General features: G+C 41.2%; 1 protein-coding gene and 1 long non-coding RNA gene across 5 annotated transcripts in view; one reads left to right on the top strand and one right to left on the bottom strand.

Annotated features, from left to right (window-relative positions):
- The window catches only part of LOC310757866, a 44,486-nt gene extending 31,604 nt beyond the window's left edge, over window positions 1-12,882 (bottom strand). Inside the window, exons 1-3 of one of the 3 annotated variants that reach the window (XR_014545514.1) lie at window positions 12,745-12,882; window positions 12,272-12,400; window positions 11,810-12,121 (exon numbers count right to left, since the gene is read on the bottom strand). This is a non-coding gene — a long non-coding RNA (uncharacterized lncRNA). Of the gene's footprint in view, window positions 1-11,809; window positions 12,122-12,169; window positions 12,401-12,744 lie in introns of those variants that run through there. The other 2 variants (XR_014545513.1, XR_014545515.1) reach the window with 2 other exon arrangements.
- The window catches only part of ATG7 (autophagy related 7), a 152,844-nt gene that overhangs the window by 75,878 nt on the left and 52,430 nt on the right, over window positions 1-24,536 (top strand). The window contains exons 18-19 of one of the 2 annotated variants that reach the window (XM_083603355.1): window positions 15,223-15,293; window positions 16,010-17,045. In XM_083603355.1, coding sequence (XP_083459481.1) covers window positions 15,223-15,255 — 33 coding nt within the window. In that variant the 3' untranslated portion in view covers window positions 15,256-15,293; window positions 16,010-17,045. Of the gene's footprint in view, window positions 1-15,222; window positions 15,294-16,009; window positions 17,046-24,536 lie in introns of those variants that run through there. The other variant, XM_083603356.1, reaches the window with a different exon arrangement.

Raw genomic sequence — 24,536 nt, 5'->3', positions numbered from 1 at the left:
TTCCCCCAGCTCTTCCTTGGCATCCTGCTCAGGAGGCTGCTTCTCCGCAGCAGCAGCTGCCAACGAGGGGGAGCATGTGGTGCCCCTGTCGCTGCCTTTGCTTCTGCACCACAGTGCACTGCATGCACCTCATGCTGGAAACTTTGAGGGTGATTGCCCCAAAAAAGATCAACAGCTTGCCGCCGCCAATCATCCAGATTTTCACTTCTATTTTAGGATTTCATTTTCTTATTTTGGGGTTCAAAAAAATAGGGGGAGTCTTATACATAGTTTGTTTTTTTAAAAAAAGCATACAGGCACCTCCTGATTTGCGTGGGGGCTGTATTCTGGATCATTGCGTAAATAAACCTGTTACATCATCTTCCAGGTCTGAAAACAACCTGTGCATGCATGGTTGCACGGTCGCAAAACAGTGGTTTCCTGTAATCTGATTCCCATGCACCATTTTAATTGCTTGTACTGGAATTCAATGATATTGAACAGGAAGTAGGCAGACTGCATTGCAATCACTGGTACTCAAAATGGGTGCAGTTTTTTTCAGTGCAGAAAATATTGCAGGGGGTTGACCTTCCAATTGTACAATTCTGAGTCTATGAGATGCCATAAGTAACTTGCATTATCAAATCCTATTCACATTGTTTCCTTTTCTGACATGCTGCCTTCTAGACTGTTCAGCGTTGTAGCCACCTAGTGTAGTTTTATAGAAAGCTAGAGCATAAAGTCATCATCTTCATAACTTTTTACTTTTTTAAAATGTCCATAATGAAGTTGTAGAACTAACTGCATTCTGGGGGATATATCAGTATGTAATTTGAGGTGAAACAATTTGTAAAGGAAAATGAATTTCAAAAGGTAGGATTTTATCACATATGAGAATATTTCAATACTGGCTGGTAGTTTCTTCACCTGTAAACTTGGAAATAAATGTTATGATCAGAAAGCTATGATCTCATCCAAGATGATGGAAATCAAAAGCTTGGCAAATTAAGTCACACATCATTCATTCATTGAGATCACAGAGAGAGAGAGATTATAAGGAAAGTACAGCTTTAATTCTCCATAAACATGTTGAAACAAGACTTTAAAGAATATTAAAAACTGCAGGGTGACCCACACCCAACAAAACATCTGCCAGAGCAAAGGAATATATGAAAACTAGAATAAATGGCATGGTCTTGTCACTAACAAACCTCTTTTATGAGGTCTGTTTTTATAAATCAGTTGCTGTTAAGTAGTGTTGTTGGGATAAAATTGTACATGGTGGTGGTATTCAACTATGTAAAATAGAATTATTTAAATTGAAGATTGTAATAATGGTAGTTTGTGGTTTTGTGGGGGTTTTTTCATCCTTTTCATTACATTGATGGGCTAAATTTTAAAATGTTTAGTTTGAGATGAAACTTCTCAACTCTGAATTTCCTAACAAAGGATTCCCCCCCCCCTTTTTTTTGGTATGAAAAAATTCTCAAATAGGGGTTGGAAATTGGATTGGTAGAGCAGAGTTAATCCTTCCCCATCCTTCCCCCTCAAAAAAAAAGCTTCTATTTTTATATAATATACATGTAGTACACCAGGCTGACTTCCATCAATTGAAATCACAATGTAAAATTCTATTGGTTAGATAAACATCACACAATAACAACCCCAAATTAAAACTTTAACAACAGTATTATCAAACTTAAAAGAGCAGGCACATCAGATAAAACACTGTTCTCCACAAACTTAGCCTGACAAATTAAAAGCCTTGAGGAATTGAAAAAGTCTGAGAGTTGAAGATGGAGCTATCTGAAACTCAGGGGGCAAGATGTTCCATAAAACTGGTGCAGCTGCTAAGGAAGGCCTTACTTCTTGTCCCAATCAACCTTACTGGGCAAGCAGGCTGGTATGGGAGGAGGAAGTACTTCAGCAAATTAACTACCCCGATTTACAAAAAGGTTTATTGCAATAACCCAGGATTACACCATGGCTGGGGAATTTGTGTGGGATCAATTCCAATCTGTTACCTCTGAGGATGTGGACAGGCTGCTTTGGATAAGTGAAACTGACCACCTGTCTCCTTGATCCTTGCCCATCCTGCCTAATAAAAGCAAGCCGGGAAGGGCTGAGCGATGGGCTTCGCGGGGTGGTGAATGCTTCTCTCTGTGAGGGAGCCTTCCCAGACCCGCTGAAAGAGGCGGTTATTAAACCGCTTCTTTTAAAAAAATAAAAATCTTTAGACCCGGCCAATATGGCCAACTATCGCCCAGTCTCAAATCTTCCATTCTTGGGCAAGGTGATTGAGCAGGTGGTTGCTGAACAACTCCAAGCACGCCTGGAGGATGTGAACCATTTGGAACCATTCAGACTGAAACTGCCTTGGTCACACTGGTTGTTGATCTCCAGCAAACTAGGGACAAAGGTGAAAGCTGGTTCCTAGTTCTGCTGGATCTCTCAGCGGCCTATGATACCATTGACCATAAGATCCTTCTGGACCGTCTAGAGGAGCTGGGAGCTGACGGCACTGTTATACAGTGGTTCCGCTCCTTCCTCCTGGGCCGTGTTCAGAAAGTGGGGGGGGGATGAGTGACCCCTGGGCTCTCATTGTGGGATGCCTCAGGGTTCCATCCTCTGCCCCATGCTTTTTAACATATACATGAAACCACTGGGAGAGATCATCACGGGGTTTGGGCTGGGTGTTCATCAGTATGCGGATGATACCCAGCTCTACCTCTCTTTTAAATCAGAACCAGTGAAGGCAGTGAATGTCCTGTGTGCCTGGAGGTGATTGGAGGATGGATGGCGGCTAACAGATTGAGGCTGAATCCTGACAAGACAGAAGTACTGTTTTGGGGGGACAGGGGGCGGGCAGGTGTGGAGGACTCCCTGGTCCTGAATGGGGCAACTGTACCCATGAAGGAGCAGATGCGCAGCCTGGGAGTCATTTTGGACTGACAGCTGTCCATGGAGGCACAGGTCAATTCTGTATCCAGGGCAGCTGTCTACCAGCTTCATCTGGTACGCAGGCTGAAACCCTACCTGCCCGTGGACTGTCTTGCCAGAGTGGTGCATGCTCTGGTTATCTTCCACTTTGACTACTTCAATGGGCTCTGCGTGGGGCTACCTTTGAAGGTGACCCGGAAACCACAGCTAATCCAGAATGCGGCAGCTAGACTGGTGACTGGGAGTGGCCACCGAGACCACATAACACCGGTCCTGAAAGACCTACATTGGCTCCCAGTACGTTTCCGAGCACAATTCATAGTGTTGGTGCTGACCTTTAAAGCCCTAAATGGCCTTGGCCCAGTATACCTGAAGGAGCGTCTCCACCCCCATCGTTCAGCCCAGACACTGAGATCCAGTGCCGAGGGTCTTTTGGCGGTTCCCTCACTGTGAGAAGCCAAGTTACAGGGAACCAGGCAGAGGGCCTTCTCGGTAGTGGTGCCCACCCTGTGGAACACCCTCCCATCAGATGTCAAAGAAATAAACAACTATCTGTTGGACTTTTAGAAGACATCTGAAGGCAGCCCTGTTTAGGAAGGCTTTTAATACTGGATGTATCATTGTATTTTAATATTCTGCTGGATGCCACCTAGAGTGGCTGGGAAAACCCAGCCTGATGGGCGGGGCATAAATAATAAATTATTATTATTATTATTTTATTTTACATTGTGGCAATGGGAAAGAGGAGTTGATTAACCTGAATGAGTGCAGATATAAAAATTGAAAACTAAGCATTAAAAAATTGCCTGAAGGGTGGGAAACAGTGGGACTAATAAGTGTGTGTGTGTGTGTGTGTGTGTGTGTGTAATTCTTCATAATTATAATGATTCTGATTCAGTTGTGTGCACTAATTTCATAATAAGAATATTGTACAATAAATGCAGTATGCATACCAGTTGTGGGCTGCAATCTTCATAGAAGTAGCAGAGCTGCAACTAATCTTTGCAAATACTGTATTTGGATTTATTGCTTGAACAACTTGCTCACCCTGATCCTATCCAACTTCTTTTACCTGAGAAAACAAATAGTGCAACCAGAATGTTCAGAGAGGTCCCAGTATAGCCGATGCAGCTCATTGTCTACCTGTTTGTTACAGCAAAAAATTGTTACCCCTAATACTCAGCCCTTATTTTCAAGTTTCAACAGGAAAATGGAGAGCGATGTTTTTTATCCACAGTACAGCAAAAAGTTACCTTTTCCCATCTGAAGGAAACATTATTTACGGAGTTCCCTTGCTGCGTAACTTCCTTTCGTAGACTACACAGCAAGTGCCCTGGTTACATTGGCACAGAACTGACCAAAGAAAAGGCCCTGAAAACAAAACTCCCATCTTCTGACGATAGAATAATTGTGCTGAACTTGTTCTGTAATTACTGCCAAAGCAACAGTTACTAAATCCGTCTGAAATATAAAAAGGTAGAAAACCTTGAGAGATGAGATAAGGCTTGTGCTTTGATTGGCTAGGAAAGTTTCTGTTCACACTTGTCTGGTACTACTTACAGAGCTTTCTCTCTTTGTAGCCAAAAGCATTTTGTCATGTTGATACTGGCAGTGCAACCGCTCTGATTTTAAAACTGTATGAAAGAACTTCTTTTATCATTTCTAATATGTAGCTCCAGGCCAAAACAGACACAGCAATATTAAAGCACCATGTTCAGAAGTAAATTCCCCCCTACACAGCCTTTGGGAATATGACTTCAATAACGAACTCTGAAGCCGTCCTTTATCATAATGACAACTGTTGATTTTCCTGTAATTGTTCAGCTGAGCTCCCACTGCTTGTCACCTAATTAGCCATCTGGCCATCCGTCCTTCCAGGATTTTTGTTTAAAATTGTTCGCTGGTTAACACCCAAAATATCAGGAAGATGTTCCCTAATATCTCTTGATGTTCTTGGACAAGCCAAGGACAAGCCTTTATAACTGCACCTGCAAGCTGTTAGGAAGTCTTAGTGGGGGGAAATTAAAATAAACCAAACAACAGCTTCAAATTATTGAGGTTTTAAAACCATACACCTAACATTGACTTTGTTGCTCATAAAGGAATAAATGCAGTCATAGTAAACAGATCTTACAGATGCAGATGTTAGTGCATAGGGCTTCTCATTGCAAAACTGATTATTTTGCTTTTCTTCCAAAGACTTAAATTTTTAAAAATACTTTATTGTTATGTTTTGTGAAGATAGATGCCTCTTGCAAGAATATTTATATTTGTATCAAAATATTCTTGAGATTTGCTAATTTGGAACAACCATTAATTTCTGTGAGATGGATTCAAAATCCATGTTGAAATAAATGGAGGTTGTACAGCTTCAGCAGTTGATGACTGTGTCCTAAAAATATCTTTCAACTAGTTACGATGCCAAAGACAAAATTAAATGTCTCTTTAAATCTCTGGTTAAAAGTAAAATGTTGCCACTGTGGAATCTCAGGAGACCAGTTTGTGTACTCTGTAACGGCTGGCAAGTACAGTTAAACTTTCTTCATCCTCATGCTATTAATACTATGTATTCTTTTTTACCTCTAAACTTCAATTGCTCGCACCAAATACAGCTTCCGTTTCTTAGCAATTTCAGTAGTTTGTAGGAGTCTCTAATTGTTAGGGGTTTCCTTCTGAGGAAGGCAGCCCATGGGATTGTAGGATGGATGAATTTTAGGGAGGTGCCTCTCGTACTTAGGTTGTGGGATGCGGGTGGCTCTGTGGTCTAAACCACCTAGCCTAGGGCTTGCCGATCAGAAGGTTGGTGGTTCGAATCCCTGTGACGGGGTGAGCTCCCGTTGTTTGGTCCCAGTTCCTGCCCACCTAGCAGTTCGAAAGCACATCAAGTGCAAGTAGATAAATAGGTACCGCTCTGGCGGGAAGGTAAACGGCTTTTCCGTGTGCTGCTCTAGTTCGCCAGAAACAGCTTAGTCATGCTGGCCACATGACCCGGAAGCTGTCTGAGGACAAATGCCGGCTCCCTCGGCCTATAGAGCGAGATGAGCACGCAACCCGAGAGTCGTCTGTGACTGGACCTAATGGTCAGGGGTACTTTTACCTTTACCTTTAACCTCTTAGGATTGCTTTCCTTTCAGAGATGGAGAGGAATTTGCTAAAAAAAATATTGGATGAACTCTAATTGTTTTGTGTTTGGGGCATATACGGAGCCAATTGTCAGTTTAGTTTGGCCATCTAGTACCCCTTTAGGAAAAAATGAATCTGCCTTTTTTGTCTTTTAGCACTGTTGTGGCTTCAAAATTTAGGTTTCTACTGAGAAGGTCCACCTTTGTAAAAAGATTACAACACCAGGTTTCCAAGCCCATACCAATTAAAATGGGACTAATCATACACAACAACATACTCCAGAGTTAAGTAACTTCATCTGTGCCCAATAACAAAGCAAATTAACATTTAAACAGGGAATCCCAAGAGGGCAGGTATCCCAGACAGAGTGGCCCAGACAGGTTTCAGAATCAGGAAACTGAAAATAAGCAATCTCCGTTAAAGCTGCCTGCTTTGCAAGCTTGGCTGTTTCTAAACAGTTTAGGTGATGTAAAATTGAAGCCAGAAATGTCAACTAGCCAAAATGGTAGTGAATGATTATGTTGACATTTGGGGGGGAAATGGAAAGGAGGGTTATTGGGTAGAAGTGAAGACCAGATCTTAATTTGAACAAGGCAGAACTTGCTATAAAAACCTTTACAAAGCAAGCGCAACAAAATTGTTTATGGATCTCACAGCACAATATCTGGGTTTACTCAGTGGGATTTAATACCAAGAGAAACGCTGCAAGTACATTCTGTATAGGTTTGCCTGTCACAAAATCTGATGTTTTCTTGTCCCCAGGCAAAAATATTTTGATTTGTCTAGCATTGCCAATGGTCAAGGATGATGGAAGTTGTAGTTTAAAAATTAACGGGGGGGCACTGAGTTGGCTACCCCTGGTCTAAGTCTTTACAGCAGGCCTTTGCCTAAGCTGGAGTTGACTGATGACTTAGATTAATTCTGTTGGTTAACTAAAACAGAATATACACATTTTGAATTTATTTCTGTGTTTCTTGTTATTATAGTTGTGTGTGTGTGTGTGTTTAAATCCACTTTTTAAAGGGGTGTTTTCCATTTCCTAAAATTCCTAAAAACAGTGTCTTTAAAAATTGGTTAATTTTAAAACTGTTTCCTTGGCTTGTTTTGTAAATGGTTAGCTGGCCTGGATAAATGAATTCTGCACTTTTAGTTCTTCCTAAGCAAGAGATGAAAATGATAAAAAACCATTTAACTAAATAGTTGTGTGTAGCTGAGATGGGGTTAGAATCAGATGCGCATATATGGAGTTGAACAGCAGAGTATATCTTTTTAATGGACAGTGTAGCAAGAACTGGCCAATTTACACAAAACAAGATCTATATTTAGGGAAGTGAGTTAAATGGTGCCAAAGTAAAGAAAGAGATGATCAGAGCTGTTCTTGTAGCCTGTTTACTTTGGACTGAGGAATTTGCCAGCCCAAGGCCTTGCATTATAGCTGTACAGTACAATCTTGTCTCCCTGTATTTAAATCCAACACATTCACAATTTCTTCCTGAAAAAGCTCATGACATGGAGCAAAACAAAACAAAACAAAATAATAATGATGATAATTTACACTTCTCCTACAGACATGCATTAGAGGGGGGAAACAGAAGATAAGCACCTTCTCCCCCCAACATACACCCCTATCTTCCCCTTCCCCCCAGCTGGGCATCTTTGGACCACTTCACTGCCTCATTCACTTCTTAGTTGTTGGGCTTAGAAATCCCCCTCTAGCAACCCCAGTTAGGGTAAAGGGCTTAGGAGTTATTGGCCCTGGTAGCCTTCATGATGAGCAGGAATTTACTCCTTATTAACCCAGTCCAGAACATTTTCAACTCCTAATTCGACTGACACTAATAATGCATGCTTGCCCATTCTACTAGGCAGTTATAGAGGTTTTTCCAGTTGAGAAGGAACAGCTAATAAATCCTGCCCTTAAGATCTATGTGTCAAAGAATATTGCACAAATGCTTTACGGTGCTGAAATTTGGGAAAGTGGTGTCAAATCTGAACTAGAAGTTCTACAGAATTAATTTATGGGGGGCTTCCTCCTGGGACTCAGCTCATCTTAGTGCTCAGTTGGATATCCCCTCAATAGCAGCCAGAATTGATCCAGCTTATCTTGGATACTGGCATAGACTAAATGCCTTTGAGGGACCATATTCTCACCTAGCTCTGCTATTTGGAGCAACTAAGGATAGGAGATTGGGCACAAAAGTGTCAACATAAACCTAGGGCTTATAATTCCAAATATCAATATTTATCCTTTAATAGGTATGAATTTAGAAATTGGGTCTTGAATCATGGTGCCATCCAAGACAGAGCATCCATTATTGCTGCCTGTTATTCCATTTGGTACCCTCAAATTAAGGACAACCACTCAAGGCCTCACTACTTTGAAAGACAGACTTAGGAAGTGAGCAATTATTCACCATCATCATCAATAATAATTCACAGGTTTCTGCACACTGGGTTGATATTTGCATTGAGTCACCTACCACTACTCCCAATATCCTTCCCGCTCACTTACTTTCACTTCAGACCCCATTAGTGGATTGAATTGGTTGGTAGAAGCAGCAGTGTCTCCTTGGCTCCAAGCTTCCGAGGACGGCAGGAGGTTTTTCTTCCAGGTGGCACAGCTCTTTAGACAGCAGCTTCAAATTGCAGCACAACAGACAGGTTTCCCTTGTCCGTCTTCTTTGCTTGGAGCTGAAGAGTGGGCTGGAGATGATCCCTGACTGCTTTAGAGTTCTGGTCTTCAGCTGGTCTTCAGCAGTGGCTCAAACCCTGATCAAAGGTGGGTTGCAAAAGGAGCGCTACCACCATGCAAATACTGTATATGGTAAATATATGATCTCCAAACACATGTTTGGATGAAAAGAGGGTTCTGGGTCTGAAGAGGCTGATGATATCTGCTTTAAGAGTGGCAGTGAGGAGGAACCTGCCGGCCTCCAGCCATTGTTGGCCTTCAGAGTTGTGCAACAGGGTGCCATGTCCTTAAGCATTAAATGGTAGTATGTAAAAAATATATAGAAAGTTGTTTTCAAAACCTTAGTTATTCAAAATGGCAATTATGCAGCATTATTAAAAGGTGAATGTTGTGCTGTTAGCCTTCCAATGAGTAGCACTATGCATAAACCACAGCCATGCCTTCTAATGTGCACTCATATAAATCACATTGTCTTCATTATCTTCTGTTGCCTGACTTTTGGGGGGTTGTGTTCAGATAAATAAACTAATAATTTCAACTCTTAGTCAAGAGATATATTTAACAGTCATAAGAGCACATTATTCTGAACATTAGGTTCCATATTTTTGTAACAGTTTGGAGTAAATTTAAGAAAGAATTGAGGGCATTTATGAAAGAAGGGGCCAGGAATCTTACTTGTACTATATATCTGCTGGCTGTATTAAGATGCTTTATGGAGAGAATTCATTTTGCAGCTTTGCGGCACAGTCTCATTTTGGGAATGCGCTAAAGATATTTGCAGCCCTCGATTCATATTACAAAAAGTAGCTTCTCACACCATCACTCACACTGGGATTAGTGTGCTCTTTCTCTAGTCCCTGTTGATCCCATAAAATGAATGTAATTGCATTTGTATAATAGCTTAAAAAGATCAAAGTAGGTCCCATAAGGGGAGACAGTGTTGAGAGCCAAAACAAGCTGTTTGGCTTGTAAGCAATTGGAAGCCTTTAAGGTACTGACTCACATCTGCAGCATACTCTGCAGTTCTGACTGCTCTATAGCATATGTTATAGCACATGTTGCTGAATTCTGCTTCGGTGAGCTGAAGAGAGGAAACGTCAAATTCTTTAGATACCAACGCCTTTATCTCCTCCTCTCAGGTCTTTAGAATTGTACTGTGCATGAGTTCCTCTTGAAATCACAATAACCAGCACTGGACACCTCCCTTGTTTTAGGATGAGTTTTCTTTTGTGGGAAAATAGTTTGCAACATTTACAGTTTTCTCATAAATACATCTAAATATTACTTGACACTCAAGGAAATCTTTAAGCTTTGTTCACTTCTCTCTAAAGGAAAACATTTCAGGTTTAATTCAATTTTAAAATGGTGGATAGATTAGAATTATGCAGATATTGCTTATGGAGAGCACAATATAGTTCATCATCAACAGACATGTAGCATTTCATATACAAAAGGAAGGTATGAAACCTTTAATATGTCATTCATTCTTTTCTTTTTAAAAAAAAAAAATATAATGTTCAGGAGTGGACTTCTATCTAGCAGGAATGTTTTCTGCTTGAATAAGCATCAGTTGAATCATCTTGCTAGCAAATGTGTCTTGAACATAGAATTAGCATTGATACTGTTAAGTGAACAGTGGAGAGCCGTAAAGGCAGCCTTTATTACATAAATAAGAGTGTCATGACTGAGTATACAGTGGTACCTCGGGTTAAGAACTTAACTCGTTCTGGAGGTCTGTTCTTAACCTGAAACTGTTCTTAACCTGAAGCACCACTTTAGCTAATGGGGCCTCCTGCTGCTGCTGCGCCGCCGGAGCACGATTTCTGTTCTCATCCTGAAGCAAAGTTCTTAACCCGAGGTACTATTTTTGGGTTAGCGGAGTCTGTAACCTGCAGCGTATGTAACCTGAAGCGTATGTAACCCGAGGTACCACTGTATATGTATAAATGAGACAAATCATTTATACTCCTGAGGGATAGCTCAGTCGGTAGAACATGAGACTCTTAATTTCAGGGTTGTGGGTTCGAGCTCGGCATTGAGTGAAAGATTCCAGTATTGCAAGTGGTTGAACTAGATGATCCTCATGGTCCCTTCCGTTCTATGATTTTATGTGCAAAGTGCACATAGCAACATGCTGTAAGTGACAGATGCACTTCAATAAAAGAAAAGTTGATTTTGTGTTGTAGTTGTTAAATTAAAAAGATTGTAATCAAGAGAGAAAGTGGTGGGAGAATAAAGATACAATTGGATATATGTAATTGGCATCCAGGTAATAATTAAAACCCAGCAGATGATGGCCTGGTTTGCACATAACACTAAGCCAAACCAAGGCTAAATATGAATGCACAAGCAATCACAGTAAAGTGGGATTAACACTAAGCCACACCACGACTTCACTCAGAGTAGCATAGCAGCAGCAGGAGGACTGGTGAGCAGAGAAGCACCTGCTGCTTTTACTGCGAGCATGGGTGTCAACTCCTAGGGGCTGAGGCACTTTGGGACCCCCAATGTTTTTTGAGGTGGCTGCCCCCCATTGTTCCCAGGGCAGAAGAGGGCATGGCCCTGCTTCGGTGACTGACATCTCACCACCACTGGCTGGGGCAACTTCCTCGTCCTTTCCTTGCATGGCAGTGGGGGGGGGGGACGATGGAGGCCGCCACGTTGGATTCCTCCCCCTGGCTCCTTGTGATGTTGCGCACATGGGGTCAGGATGTCATGTTGGGGCCCCACAATCTTTTTCAGTAGTTAGCGCCTCTGACTGTGAGTATTCACATACTTATGCGTTCACACTTTCCCATGGTTTGGCTTAACATTCTATATTCACCAAAGTATTGCTGGCATCCTTCTGCCTCGAGAGGCAGTGGAGTATGGCTCGGTCGGGAAGGTGAAGTCAAACTGCTCCGCCAGCTCCCCACAGGGTATTTTGAATGTGGAGAAACAAGGTCTGCATATTTAGCTGCAAAAATTCCAAATGAAAGAATCTTTTAAAATAAGGGGAAAGAAGGGAAGATACGAAATAAAGGGAACAAATGTTGAATTTGGAGTGAGGACATTTGTAAACTTGGGAGTAAACTTACCAAGTTGAGGAAAGGCACAATCATCTTGTTAGCTGCTGTGCTGTTAAAAACCTGCAGAATTTTCATGAAGTCTGTTCTGACATTGCCTTTAATATGAATGCTACTCTAGGCAATTAGTTCACCTGGTAACAACCTAACACACCCTTTCTCTTATCATTTCATTCCTTATTTATATATTCAGTGTAGTCATTTTTACCCCTACAGCCTGGACAGTGAGCGGCCTTGAGCCGGCTGTGGTTGGAGATGCAGAATTCTGTGGACCTTCATCAGACCCTGCAGTGCACTCCTTATCATCTTACTTCAGAAGTTCCTATACACAATGTTTTAGGAACATGTAATGCATGAAGAGAAGAAAATCCTTATTATAGATTTATTCTATATTAATAAATAATTTTGTAATATACACTTGCCCTCAACCTTACATTTAATTCTTTGTACTGAATTGCTAAAGTTTTCTTACTCTTGATATATGTTTTTCCACTTCTGCTTTAGTTAGTAATTGTTTTCAGGCAGCTTTGTTGCAGGAAGCAGGTGAAAAGCCTTCATTGTTCCACAGAAAAACATTTGCTTCACCTAGAATTGTTTTTAGCTGTGAATGAATAGGAAAAGAAATCGTAAAGCCCTGTTTTTATCTCCTTCCTGTTGTACAAGATAATTTCACACATACGGGGGTAGTAGATACATAGTCCTGCATGGGCTTAATATGAACCTGAAACTTAAACTCCCAAGTTAATATTTAAAAGCCAATACCTAACTGGAACATTCATGTATTCTGCTCGGGTGTGTACTTTTCTTACAGACTAGCCTTAATTTGACATTGAGCTTATGATTTTCCTGTTCATGATCTCTCCTGAAATTATGTCTAGCTTTGCCTCAGTTCTTTCTCTGATCAGGTTTTCTTCACTACCTTACAAGCTTTACTGAAGTCTTTACCAGAGGTCAGCTGCCAACCACTGACACACTGACTTCTGGTCTTCAAAATGACAGCTGCTGGACTCTTTTCCCCCACTTGGAATCCTTCTTAGCTTCTGCCTTCTGTTATTTCAGCTTTAAGGTGTTTGCTGCGTCATCTGTTGCCTATAGCAACAGTGATTTCTCAGTTCCTATCCCCTCTCTGGAATCTTGCTGCTGCTTAAGTTGTTTGGGAGACGGTGAAGAGATATATCAAAGGCTAACCCTTTTACAGCGCTTAGCCTGCCCTTTTATTCTCTCCAAACAGTTGCCACATTCTCACTAATATGATGAACCCCATTGGCCTAGAACTATGGACCAATAAATTTGAATAGAATGTCCCACAAAATGATCTGCTATATTTTGACCTTTTCGTATTCTACTGAATCATATAAAAGCCAAATGTGACAGCAAATTGTTGTAACTGAAACCTCGCAAGTTACATAGTCTTGAGCAACAGCATCAGTTTAACTGCCTCTTGCAAACTACCAACTGAACCCCAATATGGCACCTATAATCCAGCAAAATCTGGGGAGCACCATGTTGGCTATGTCCACATTAGAGAACGGCAGAGTTGGCAGATTGCAAGGTCAGCCTTGAGTATTTGTTCTATTTGCAAAGTCTCTTCATACCTAGTTTAAATTCTTTGGTTACTGTAGGGCAAGCCTTCCCCAACCTAGTGCCTTCCAAATAGTCATTCTGGCTGGAGCTGATGGGAATTCCAGTTCCAAACATTTTGAAGGCACTAGATTGATGCTGCAGAATCTTGTAACTGAAAAGGCAACAGTCTATTAAATCGAGAGGTTTGTCTAGGTTCAACCTCTCAAAATACAGCTTTTTAAAACCAATTCTTCAAAACTGAATTACATTCCCATCCAGGGAATTTCATTCAAATTCCAAGAGAGCCCAGTTTTTGCACCAAATCTGAAGCACACGTAATCCTGAGTACTCCCTCTACAATAGATACATGCATGTAGTTTAATAGTAAAGTAGCACTGTGGTTTAGTAAGCACAAGCTCCCTTTTGAGCACATCTTTTGCTTTTGAAGAATGGTTTGTATGCGTTATGTTGATTTCTTTGTACTTCCTTTCTTAACCGTATTTTTTTAAAAATATATATATCATATTTATACTGTATAAAGTGTAGCTTGGGGGTGTACAGCTAACAAAAACCCCGCCTGCAAACAATCAAAGCATGGAACTAAAATATTAAGCACAAGAAAAATACAATCTTTCTTTTCCATTCCTTTTTGGCTTCCACACAGTATTTCCAGCTGGGTATGTGTTGCCATGAGATGAAGTGGAATCAAGTATATTGTAAGAGAGCACATTGTTCATCCGGATCAGTTCCATTCTAGAAGGGAAAGTTAGCAACTCGTACTTTCAACAAGACTGGAGGGAGGATTCCTAATGGATTATGAGCCTCGCTGCCTCCCACCCCCATAATATCCACGGCAGCAGGCATAACTGGCAAATAAATGTGCAGGCAAAGTGAACGTGAAATATCTACTTGCATTTCATCAGTTATATTAATTCATACAGTATGAACAGTTTGGGAAGCTCTTTCTTTTTCGGATATGTATGTGCTGTAGATAAAAAAACTAATTTGAAGGATTTTCAATATAACACCTTTAATTACCAAGCAACTTGTTTGAACTAACATTACAGATCTAATAAGTTTCCATATGAAGAGAAGAATACATGTTTCAGATTCTGTCAAGTTTTTAAAAGTTTTTACACTAACTTCTTTCATATTCTTATCATATTGTTTGTGATAATTGGCATATTTATCTTACGTGTTGGACAGGATGATTCTCCACCTGTCTCTTTTCTAATAAATCTTCAGACTGGTTTACCTTGAATTTAGAAAAATATTGTTTTGTGTTTCAGCTTGGTTTATGTATCATTCTCATAGCATGCCCAAGCATATTGGATAGCCTGCAAGTAGCTTCACCAGTCTTTTTTAAAAATAGTGCCTCTTGGTAGTTTCGCTTCCCTCAGAAGTTTAGGGGCAAACGTTCTCTGTGGCAGGCCTAAAATTGTGGAATTCTCCCACCTAAGAGGTACTTCTGGCTTCTTCCCTATATAACCTACAACAAATGCTGAAAAGACACTTTACCGTGGCCTTTTACACCTGAGATGTGTGTTTTTAGGGCCCACTCTATTCCTGTGACTGTACTGTATTTTAATTCCTGTTTAAAGTTTTAATTGTAAATTGTTGTAACTCCCTGGCGATGGTTGGGTAAAAAAGTTAATAGTAGTAGTAGTAGTAATAATAATAATAATAATAATAATAATAATAATAATAATAATGTAAAAGTTCTGGTGTTTGCTGCCTCATAATTTAATGTAAGAAAGAGGCTGTCTATGTTATGCCATACCTGAAATTACCAATTGTATAAATGATATGAAAGAGCACTGAAGATACTGAATAGCATTTTTCTTCCTTTTTCTATTTCAGATCTGGGACATGAGCGATGATGAAACACTCTGAAAGCTCAGTGAATGAAGAGAAAGATGACCCACTTCAGGGTGTGTTGGTCTGGTTTTTTGGTCAGTCATATGACAAATTAATGATTGCTTACTTAACTGTGGCTGTTGTAAATAGAAACACTTATGGTGCACAACTTTTATTGGGATGGGACAGTATTGCAATTCAAGGCACTTGTACTATGAGTGTAATTTCTCTTTCTATTGTGTGTGAAATATATATATAAGAGAGTTACAATTAAAATCTCTCTATTTTTTTCAGCTTCTAAATATAGCTTATATTTAAAATACCTCTGAAGAAAACTTCCTTCTTTATTTTTCTCCCAGTTTGACTTTTTCTTTTAAGTAAACATTCTGAACAAATTATGCCTTTTGAAACACTTCAGGGATTTATGGCCAATGTATCCTTGTCTCTGAGGTAGACAATAAGAAATTAGTCACATTGAGAATAAATAGAATGAGAGGGTCCACATGTTTAGTCTCTCAGAAAGACATTTCCTCTGGGTGTTTCTGTATATGGCAACACTCTATATATTCTCAACTTTTAGTGCCTTTTTAAAAAATGGTAGTTGACAACTCATGATTTTCTTCCTTCCAATACTAATAGTTCATCTCTGCTGCCTCCATAGCGAGGTGATTGCCCACCAACACCAAAACTATGCCATGAGCCTCTAAAGTATGATGAATTTAAATAATAATAAGGAAACCTATGTTATTTATTGTTTTTAATACAAGTATTATTTTATCTTCTTTGTCAGCACATAAACAATGAAACAGCTATGCAGAATCTTCATGCTAGCATTTTGTTCCCTTTGCCATTGGACTACTTTCCCAAATCGTATCTGGTTGCAGTCACAAATCTGGAGAGGCTCAAAGTAGCCAGATTATGGCATATCATGTTAACAGCATACTTTTAATCTGTATATTGCTCACTGAATCTTGTCTCTACTTGATTTCTTATTTCTACTAATTACGAAACTCCTGTTTATTTCGTCTTACGTTTTCTATCTAGTAAGTTAATCTAGCTCTTGGGAAGGGGTGTGCATTTTAAAAAAATCTCAACACTTAGAAGCTGTACGTTAGCAATAGCAGAAATAGGAAGTACAGTTCTCATGTGTATGCAAGTGCAATCTTTTAATTTAAAATAATGAAATTGCATAATAGCCTTCAGGCACCACTTGCTGAGGAAATTCAACATCTCTGATGACAGACTAGAACTCTACACTGGGAAAATTTAGTGCTCTGCAGCTTGCACTGAGTCACCAGCACAGACGTCATTTGTAGATAGTGAAACAGGAAACTCTGTTTTGAAATTCTACAGTCTTGATTAGCTGAGAGTCCAAAACAGCTCGGGGTCCCAGGAATACTCTCCAATGAACGTCTGTCTTGACGCTTGGATTATCAAGATTGAATTTGTCAACTCTTTTTCCCCTCCGAGAGTTTTAGCTATATATGACATTTTAAGCACAGGGTAATACGATGTTTCCTTGCTTAGTAATTCCAGTAACTTAGAGTTGTATAAGACTGAGCTTGCTTCCTGTACATATGCTTCCCAGATGTCTGTGCTGTGCAGAAGTACTCCACTGTGACTTAGAAAACCTTCTGTTGTTTAACTTTATTGTGTTTTCCTCTCCCCTTACAAACCAGAATGGCGCTCTTGCTTGCTTGCTTGTACGCTTGCTTCTAGGTGTTTTTTCCCCCCTTTGTAAAATGTTTTAAGCACTTAATTGAGGAAAACATGATGAAAGATTTTATTCTAATGAATGAAATGTACATTAAAAGAACTTCCAAGTACTTTTACTCACTGCCTTGTTTGCATAGATAGACTTCTGGCACCACCATCTACTGTTGTAGTTTGATAATGGAGGAAGTTGAAATTTGAGCTCTGGGGAATGAATGGGTGTGTGTTTTGCTGGCATGACTGTCCAAAAGTAAAAGTCTTGATTATTATTATTATTTTGTCATAACAATGGAACCAGGAGTCATACAATTAAGCTGAAAGGTAGAAGATTCAGGACAAACAAAAGGAGGAGTCTTTTTTAATCATCCCTGCTCCCACATTATTAAGTTATTTGCCCTAGACCAAAGGCCTTCATACTCTCTGCCTCAGTCTGCACTAATGTTGCCAAGTTAATTGTGTCTTCATTTAATTATCATTTTACTTCTAAAAAGTATTACTTAACCTGTTCTTTCCTGCCTCAGCAGGTCACAATAAAATTTCAAGTTCACAATACACAATAACATTTTCATACACATCCTGAAATACAAAATCAGCTAAAACCAGCAAGATAAGAAAGGCCTGGGCACACAAATGCATTCTTGGCTGACATAAAAAATTCAGGAAGGGAGGGAGCTCCATAATGGTGGGGCCACTGTTGTGAAGGCCCTGTCTTGTGTTGCTGCATATCAAAAACTGGCCAACTGCTGCATACTCAAGAAGGCCTCTCCCCCCCAAAGGTCTTAATAGTTGGCAGTCATTTATGTAAGTTTCATAAAATATGTTAAAATAACAATGGGTACAAGAAAGAATTATGGGCAACCCTACAGCAGAACGTCAGTGGTGTTAAGGAGCAGCCATCCAACTCTGCTTTCTGGAGACAGCCCTGTAGGTAGAAGCAGAATGACTGTCTCACCATGCCTTAGACTCCAAGCCCACTGAGCCACTCCAGAAGGATATCATGGTCCTGAATGCTGTTGAGAGAATTAGCAGAGTTGCTCTCCCCCATCCCTCTCTCAATAAAGATCATCCATCAAGGTGACCAGGGCTGCTTCAGTTCTGTAATCAGGCATGAATTCAGGTGGGTAAAGGGGCATTGTTGTTCCTGCAAGAGCAGCGGGTGAGATATAAGCAACCAGTTTTGCATTAAACTGCCCCCTGCATCTCAGGGAAGCAAGTGAGAAGAAGCTGGCATTGGTGTGATTGCTGATAGTACTGTTGATGTGGGAGCAAGGCAGGGAACCTTAAAACTGCATTTGCCTGACCCAAGAAACATAATGCTTCTCTAGGTTGATGCTGTCCCAACCCAAACTTTTGGGGGGAAGTTCAGACAACTTTTGTTGTTGTTTCAAGCACTCCTATACAGGAGTGGATTGAATTCAGTTGCTAAGAGTGTTATCTCATAGCTCTCTATTTTTGTTTGGTTTGGTTTTTTGCCTTTCCAGAGTTATATGTCTTTTCCAAGACAAGGTGGTTATTTTTCATACACCACGAGTGCTGTGCATACAGGAAAGGATTTAGGCTGTAATGTGAGTCATTTCTGACATCCTCAATATTTATCTTAGGTAGACCTTACTGCTACACATGTGCGCACAGACTGTTGGGCAAGCCCAAAGGCAATATCTTCATAGGGTACCTGTAGAACAAAGGCTAAACTACTACACAGTGATATTACTCAGACTGTAATACTACTGCAGTTGCACAAGTGTCACAGAGGGCAAAGGCTGATCTTCAGAATATTGCCTAATACTTTAAGTCCTTTGTCTAGGTCAGCCAAGTTGATAAACAGTGTGTCGTGCAACAACAAAATAATTGTGTGAAATGACTGGAGTTTTAGCATCCTTGGTATTGGCACTTTTGAGTGTCGTTCCTAACCATTACCTCAGTCATTCTTAAAATAGGCCTGTAAGGTGGTCATGCTGGCCACATGACCCGGAAAGTGTCTGCGGACAAATGCTGGCTCCCTCAGCCAATAAAGCGAGATGAGCCCCGCAACCCCAGAGTCGTCCACGACTGGACCTAACGGTCAGGGGTCCTTTACTTTTTAAAGTAGATTAGTACAGTGGTACCTTAGGTTAAGTACTTAATTCGTTCCATAGGTCCGTTCTTAACCTGAAACTGTTCTTAACCTGAAGCACCACTTTAGCTAATGGGGCCTCCTGCTGCTGCCGCGCCGCAAGAGCACGATTTCTGTTCTCATCCTGAAGCAAAGTTCTTAACCTGAGGTACTATTTCTGGGTTAGCGGAGTCTGTAACCTGAAGCGTTTGTAACCTGAAGCATCTGTAACCCAAGGTACCAGTGTAGTGTTATCCTTATCTTGCAGACACTGGCCTGAGGCCAGGTAGCAAAGTTTGTCTGTGGCTCAGGTGAGTCTCGATGTGGGACTTACTAGCATATGCATTCAGCTGCTGCTTTGCATCCCTGCTAACATGAATGTACAGTGGTACCTCAGGTTACATATGCTTCAGGTTACATATGCTTCAGGTTACAGACTCTGCTAACCCAGAAATAGTACCTCGGGTTAAGAACTTTGCTTCAGGATAAGAACAGAAATCGTGCAGCAGTGGCAGCAGCAGGAGGCCCATTAGCTAAAGTGGTGCTTCAGGTAAAGAACAATTTCGCGTTAAGAACAGACCTCCGGAATGAATTAAGTACTTAACCTGAGGTACCACTGTATATTATATACACTGACTATGACTATTCCCTCAGTGTGTGAATTGGTCCTTAGGTATGTTTGGGGTAGACGCTAATGTGGAGCCATTTTCTATAGATATGGATTCCCAAAAAAATACAGCGCCCACCCCCCATGCACACAATAAATAGGCACATTCAGCATATCTTAGTGAACTCTCACTTAATACATTATACAAATCAAGGTTACTTCTCTTACTGATAGTATTTTCAGAACACTTTCACTGAGAGGGGAGGTTGTTGTCCTCCCCAGTTTGGCTGCTGTGTGGATGCAGATTGCTTGGCACGTATGCGTAGTTCTTCTTCATTGGTTGAATCAAGGTTGCCGTAACTTTTACCAAGTGGTTTCTTATGTAACAAGGGGCCTCTAAAAACAAACAAGTTGGGATTTTCTGGCAGCCATTCAATACACAATCCATTTACAACTGTTATAGCTCTCTCTCGGTGTTTACTTTCTTTGTTTCAAAATAGGGACTCTGCTGGATTATATATTGAGCACTTTTAACTAGGCTAAAGATGCAGGATTTCTCTCTCCTACCCTCTTCCTCTCCTCTTCCAAAATAAACAGTTTGGCCATAAAATGTGTGGTAGGGTAGAAGGCAGATATCCAATTTGCTTTTAGGATCTCACTACATTCAAGTACATGCACGCATGCACACACCCCTCCTTTCCAATATCATTTTTTACCATTGTTTCTGAAGGTAGTAGATGCTGAGGACTCTTTCTGCATAACTTACAGTATACAATTTCTCCAAAATAAATATGGCATGGTGGCCTCTAGCTCTCATTAGTTGAAGCAGTGGGAAGGAGGGCATCCATAAATATAATTTCAGGGACAAACTAAAACCTAACTTGAAAGGAGAGTAGAGCAGCTGAACTACAGCTCAAATCTCTTGTCATCAAATTTGATTCAGTTTGTACCAGGGCACAAGAATGGTATAACACAGTAGTCCAGCAACACCTGCCCCCCTCTGTTGCTGAAAGAGGCTGATGGGAGCTATCTGTTATTGCTATCTGGAGGACTGCATGTTAGCCACCCCAATCTCAAAATATATGCAGCAGTAGTTCTCCTGATAAATGGCTCAGGCTTAAGAACTGCCTAGCTTTGAATTGTATGTAAGCCACTCTGAACTCCTTGGAAGGAGGTCCAGGCAGAGCAAACAAAGACATATAATAATATTTAAGAGTTAACATTGGACTGTGGCACCACATGGCTGAATCTTGACCAGTGCAGTTTCTTGCTCCATTGTTATGGAGCATCACTGTAAAGGAGCCTGAGGGGGTGCTGCATGTCCAGGTGGCCAGCTCAGGCCTGGTGGGTCCGTGATCATTGGGGTTGTGTAGATATGATGTACATCGTAGGGTGACCCTTAACCTTGGTCAATGCCTACCAATCACCAGTCAGCAATTGGGTTGGTTGATTTCTCAGCACATGCCAAAACCTTCTGTAGTCGATAAAGGTGAAGCCTGATTTAATCTCAGAATTGTTGTCCTACATCTTAATGTATCATTGTGTGGGCACCCCCACATTGCCTAGGTCCACAACTAACCTTTGTGCCGTTGTACCATTCTGACCATGGTGCTGCAATGCCACTATATCCTTCAAATGCGAACTGAAGTCAGGAGTGATCCACACCTCTGCCCAGATTTGGTTCATGTATCTTGTACTTTAAGGTCCATAGAAAGTTAATGGTCATTTATCTTTCAGCTTTCACCATTAGATGAGTCATGTTTTGATTGCATGCTTCCCCATAAAACGTCAACCATAGCTGTCAATACTGCAAAACTGTATTTTCGAAAGACGACTCATGCCTACTGTACAAATGTAAACTACTTTGAAAGTAGGTCAACTCCTGTAACTTGCCACAAAGATTATCCTCATTTTGCAAGGGTGCTAAGAATTCTTCATTGGAGAAGTGTACCCAGGCACAGAACATGTACTTTCCTGGCACCAGCAGACAGGGCCACAAGATTCTAGTTGGCATAACCTGAGGACAGGGAGGGCATCTCACTGCTAGAATGACTCTAGTTTTGAAATCAAACCAGTATGGTCTAGCTATGGGTGTGGAGCAGCAAATTAAGAACTGCTAGTGGAAACATGCTTAATATATGGCAAATGTAGTTTTAAAGCCAGCTCACTCTCTGTGGGCTCATCGTTTGCCAACTTGCACTTCGGTGCCCAAGTTATATTTCTAATGCAATTATTTTATTAATTTGTGAAATAAATATGTGACTATTGTGTATGTGTGTGTGCGCGCGCGCGTGCATTTGCATGTGTGATACTGAGATATAAGGAGAGGCAGAGGCCCATTCATTGGCAGGTAAGTATTTTTCAAATGCCCTTCCCTTGCCAAAGTTGGGAAAGGACTTGGTGAGGAAAGCAACTCAAATTGCAAGGTATTTGAGATAATGGCTAAGAAGGGGTTGGGGAATTTTGGATGTGCAGAGGAGCAGAAAAGAATAGTTGTGACAGACTAGAGCAGCTCACCCTCAGAATTTCTGTGGCCAACCAGTCCGATGAAGCACCTGAATTCTTGCCATAGGGAAGCTGTGCTTGGGCCTGCTTCGCTTGCTCAAAGCCATATCTGATTATCAAAGGCTGCAGTGGGGTGTGAGAAGAGCAGCAACTCCTTGTGCTATCAGATAGTAGATACTATTAAACAAGGCCATCAGGTAATGACTTCAAGCCCTGGTGAATGAGGAGCTGAAAAGCAATGTGGTGCCGTTATGTACGAATGAGGACACAAGGGCAGGAAGCTGGTTGCCCCTCAAAAGTACTTCACACAGTGCATAAACTGTATACACACACACACACACACAAACAAACAAACAAACACACACACACACACTTTAAAACTTTAAAACTATTTTGAAATGGTAACATACCCTCAATGCTAATATTTTAAAGATTGTGGGAACAGTACCTTAACCATCTGCACAAATAAATGTTTTTAGATTCCTCCTGAATGTTATTGAGAGGGAGACGCACCTCAGTAGGAAGGCTTTTCCATAAAAGGAGGCACCAGCATCCAGAAGCCCCTGTCATTGGGTCAGTGCCAACCCGGCAAAGGGGATTTAAAAGAAAACTAGACTATTTCCCCTTACATTTTTGAGCCATCGGGTAAACTGTGTGCAGGCCTGGGTTTCTTACCAGTGCTTGACTTAAGAGTGGCATATAGAGGCAAGAATGCCTCTTCTTCACAGTCACACAACAGTATGTTGTAGACACAGTGCAGAAAAGTACAAATGTTTTAAGAGACCTCGTGTTTGTGGCGAAGAGGAAGACACTCGCACCGCTTTCCTTGTCCAACTGCAACACGACAGCCCTGCAGTGTTGCCAGTGAGTCTTACTATCTGGTGGTTACTGCCACCACCACACTTTTTGTGACTCACAACCCCATAAACAAGGGGAGTGGGGAATGGGCAGGCATGATTAATTGTTAAATCCTGGTATCCCAGACTTAACACCCCTTGTGGCTTCAGCCTTGCAATTTATGCCATGTATAGGCCTCTGATTCTCCCTATAGAGCATATTCCTGGCTTTACTGACTCTGGTTTTGGGCTTCCAATAACATGGAACCCATAGCTATTTAGGTACATGGGGATTCCCAAATCCTGAGACTGGCAAACACACTGTAGCTCCACTAAGCCAATGATGAGACTGTATTAAGACTATATTAGGAAGTGGGCAAGAAGGTCCAACAGAAATACTGAAACAAAACACAGCCCGATGACTCCAAAACCTAGCCCTTCCCCTCTCTTTTGCAGGAGTGACCTCTGACCAATGTGGTCAGGTTCTTCATGTGGGCATCTCAAGTACTCTTTTTGAAAAGAACAGGAGTAAGATACCTGACAGCTTGTCTTAGAGAAATGGTGGGACCAAGAGACCAAGGTCCTGTGTGACAAGGTTTCAGTAGGCTCCGTTCCCTTTGATAATTGCAAACATTTAGCATAAGATGATAGCACCGTGGGTGAAATAGTTTGGCTTAAAAATTCAGGGGAAGATCATGTCTGTGACTTCGTTTTGGAGAGAAAGGCCATTAACAGCTTCAGACTTTACTGTTATTTGCTGACTGGGAATACATTTGCAACAATAAATTCCAATTGCGATTGTGCTCAAGAGACTTTAACCACTGGCTTGCTGGCAATGGGGGTGGGCTGGGGGTGGGAGCGAGAGAGAGGAGTGGAACAAACAGCATCATGCGATAAAATACTGTGTACAAGGGCAGATTGTCTTTGTTGCCGCTGAAGTTCCAGCACCGGTGCCAAGAATTGATAGCTGTGGCTTAATTTAGCTGCCTCACGGAATGACAGCAGTTGGCTCTCTTATGATTAAGACTACCATGAAAAATAGCATCAAATGGCTAGATTAAAAATGTCAGTAATTATGCCTGGACTTCAAAGCAAGTGATATGCTGCTGTTCAAGCGCAATAAATAAAAATACCTGCCACTTAGGACAGGCAGGACAAGAGTGAGGATGCAACAAGAGATGTACTTTCCTCCCACCTCAAGTAAGAGCGACCCATTTATTCTCCCCAGTCAACCAGTTTTTAATAAGAAAGTAAAGTTGGGCACTTAGGGAACATTAGTTGGATGCAAACGAAGGGCGCTGTCTGCCCCAACAGCCTGAGCGTGGTTCTTTGCACTTTGGCCAATTCACCATCATTCCAGGTTCTGTTTGTTGGTACTCATGGTGATTTGTTAGAGCAGAGGTTTTTCAACCTTTTGGGGTCCACGGCTCCCTTGAACAACTACATTCTTTCTGCGGCTTCCCTGTGGGGCTCAGGAGCCCAGTTATATCATCCCTTGCCTGCAGAGCTGGCAGCCCCTCACCCCTTTTCAAACACCCTCCCTTATGGAGTCTTCCCTCGGCCT

Source organism: Podarcis filfolensis (genome assembly GCF_964270895.1).
Source record: "Podarcis filfolensis genome assembly, chromosome: 2".
Taxonomy (NCBI): domain Eukaryota; kingdom Metazoa; phylum Chordata; class Lepidosauria; order Squamata; family Lacertidae; genus Podarcis; species Podarcis filfolensis.
Note: the sequence above shows the minus strand (reverse complement) of the source record. Positions and strands in the feature narration are given on the sequence as shown.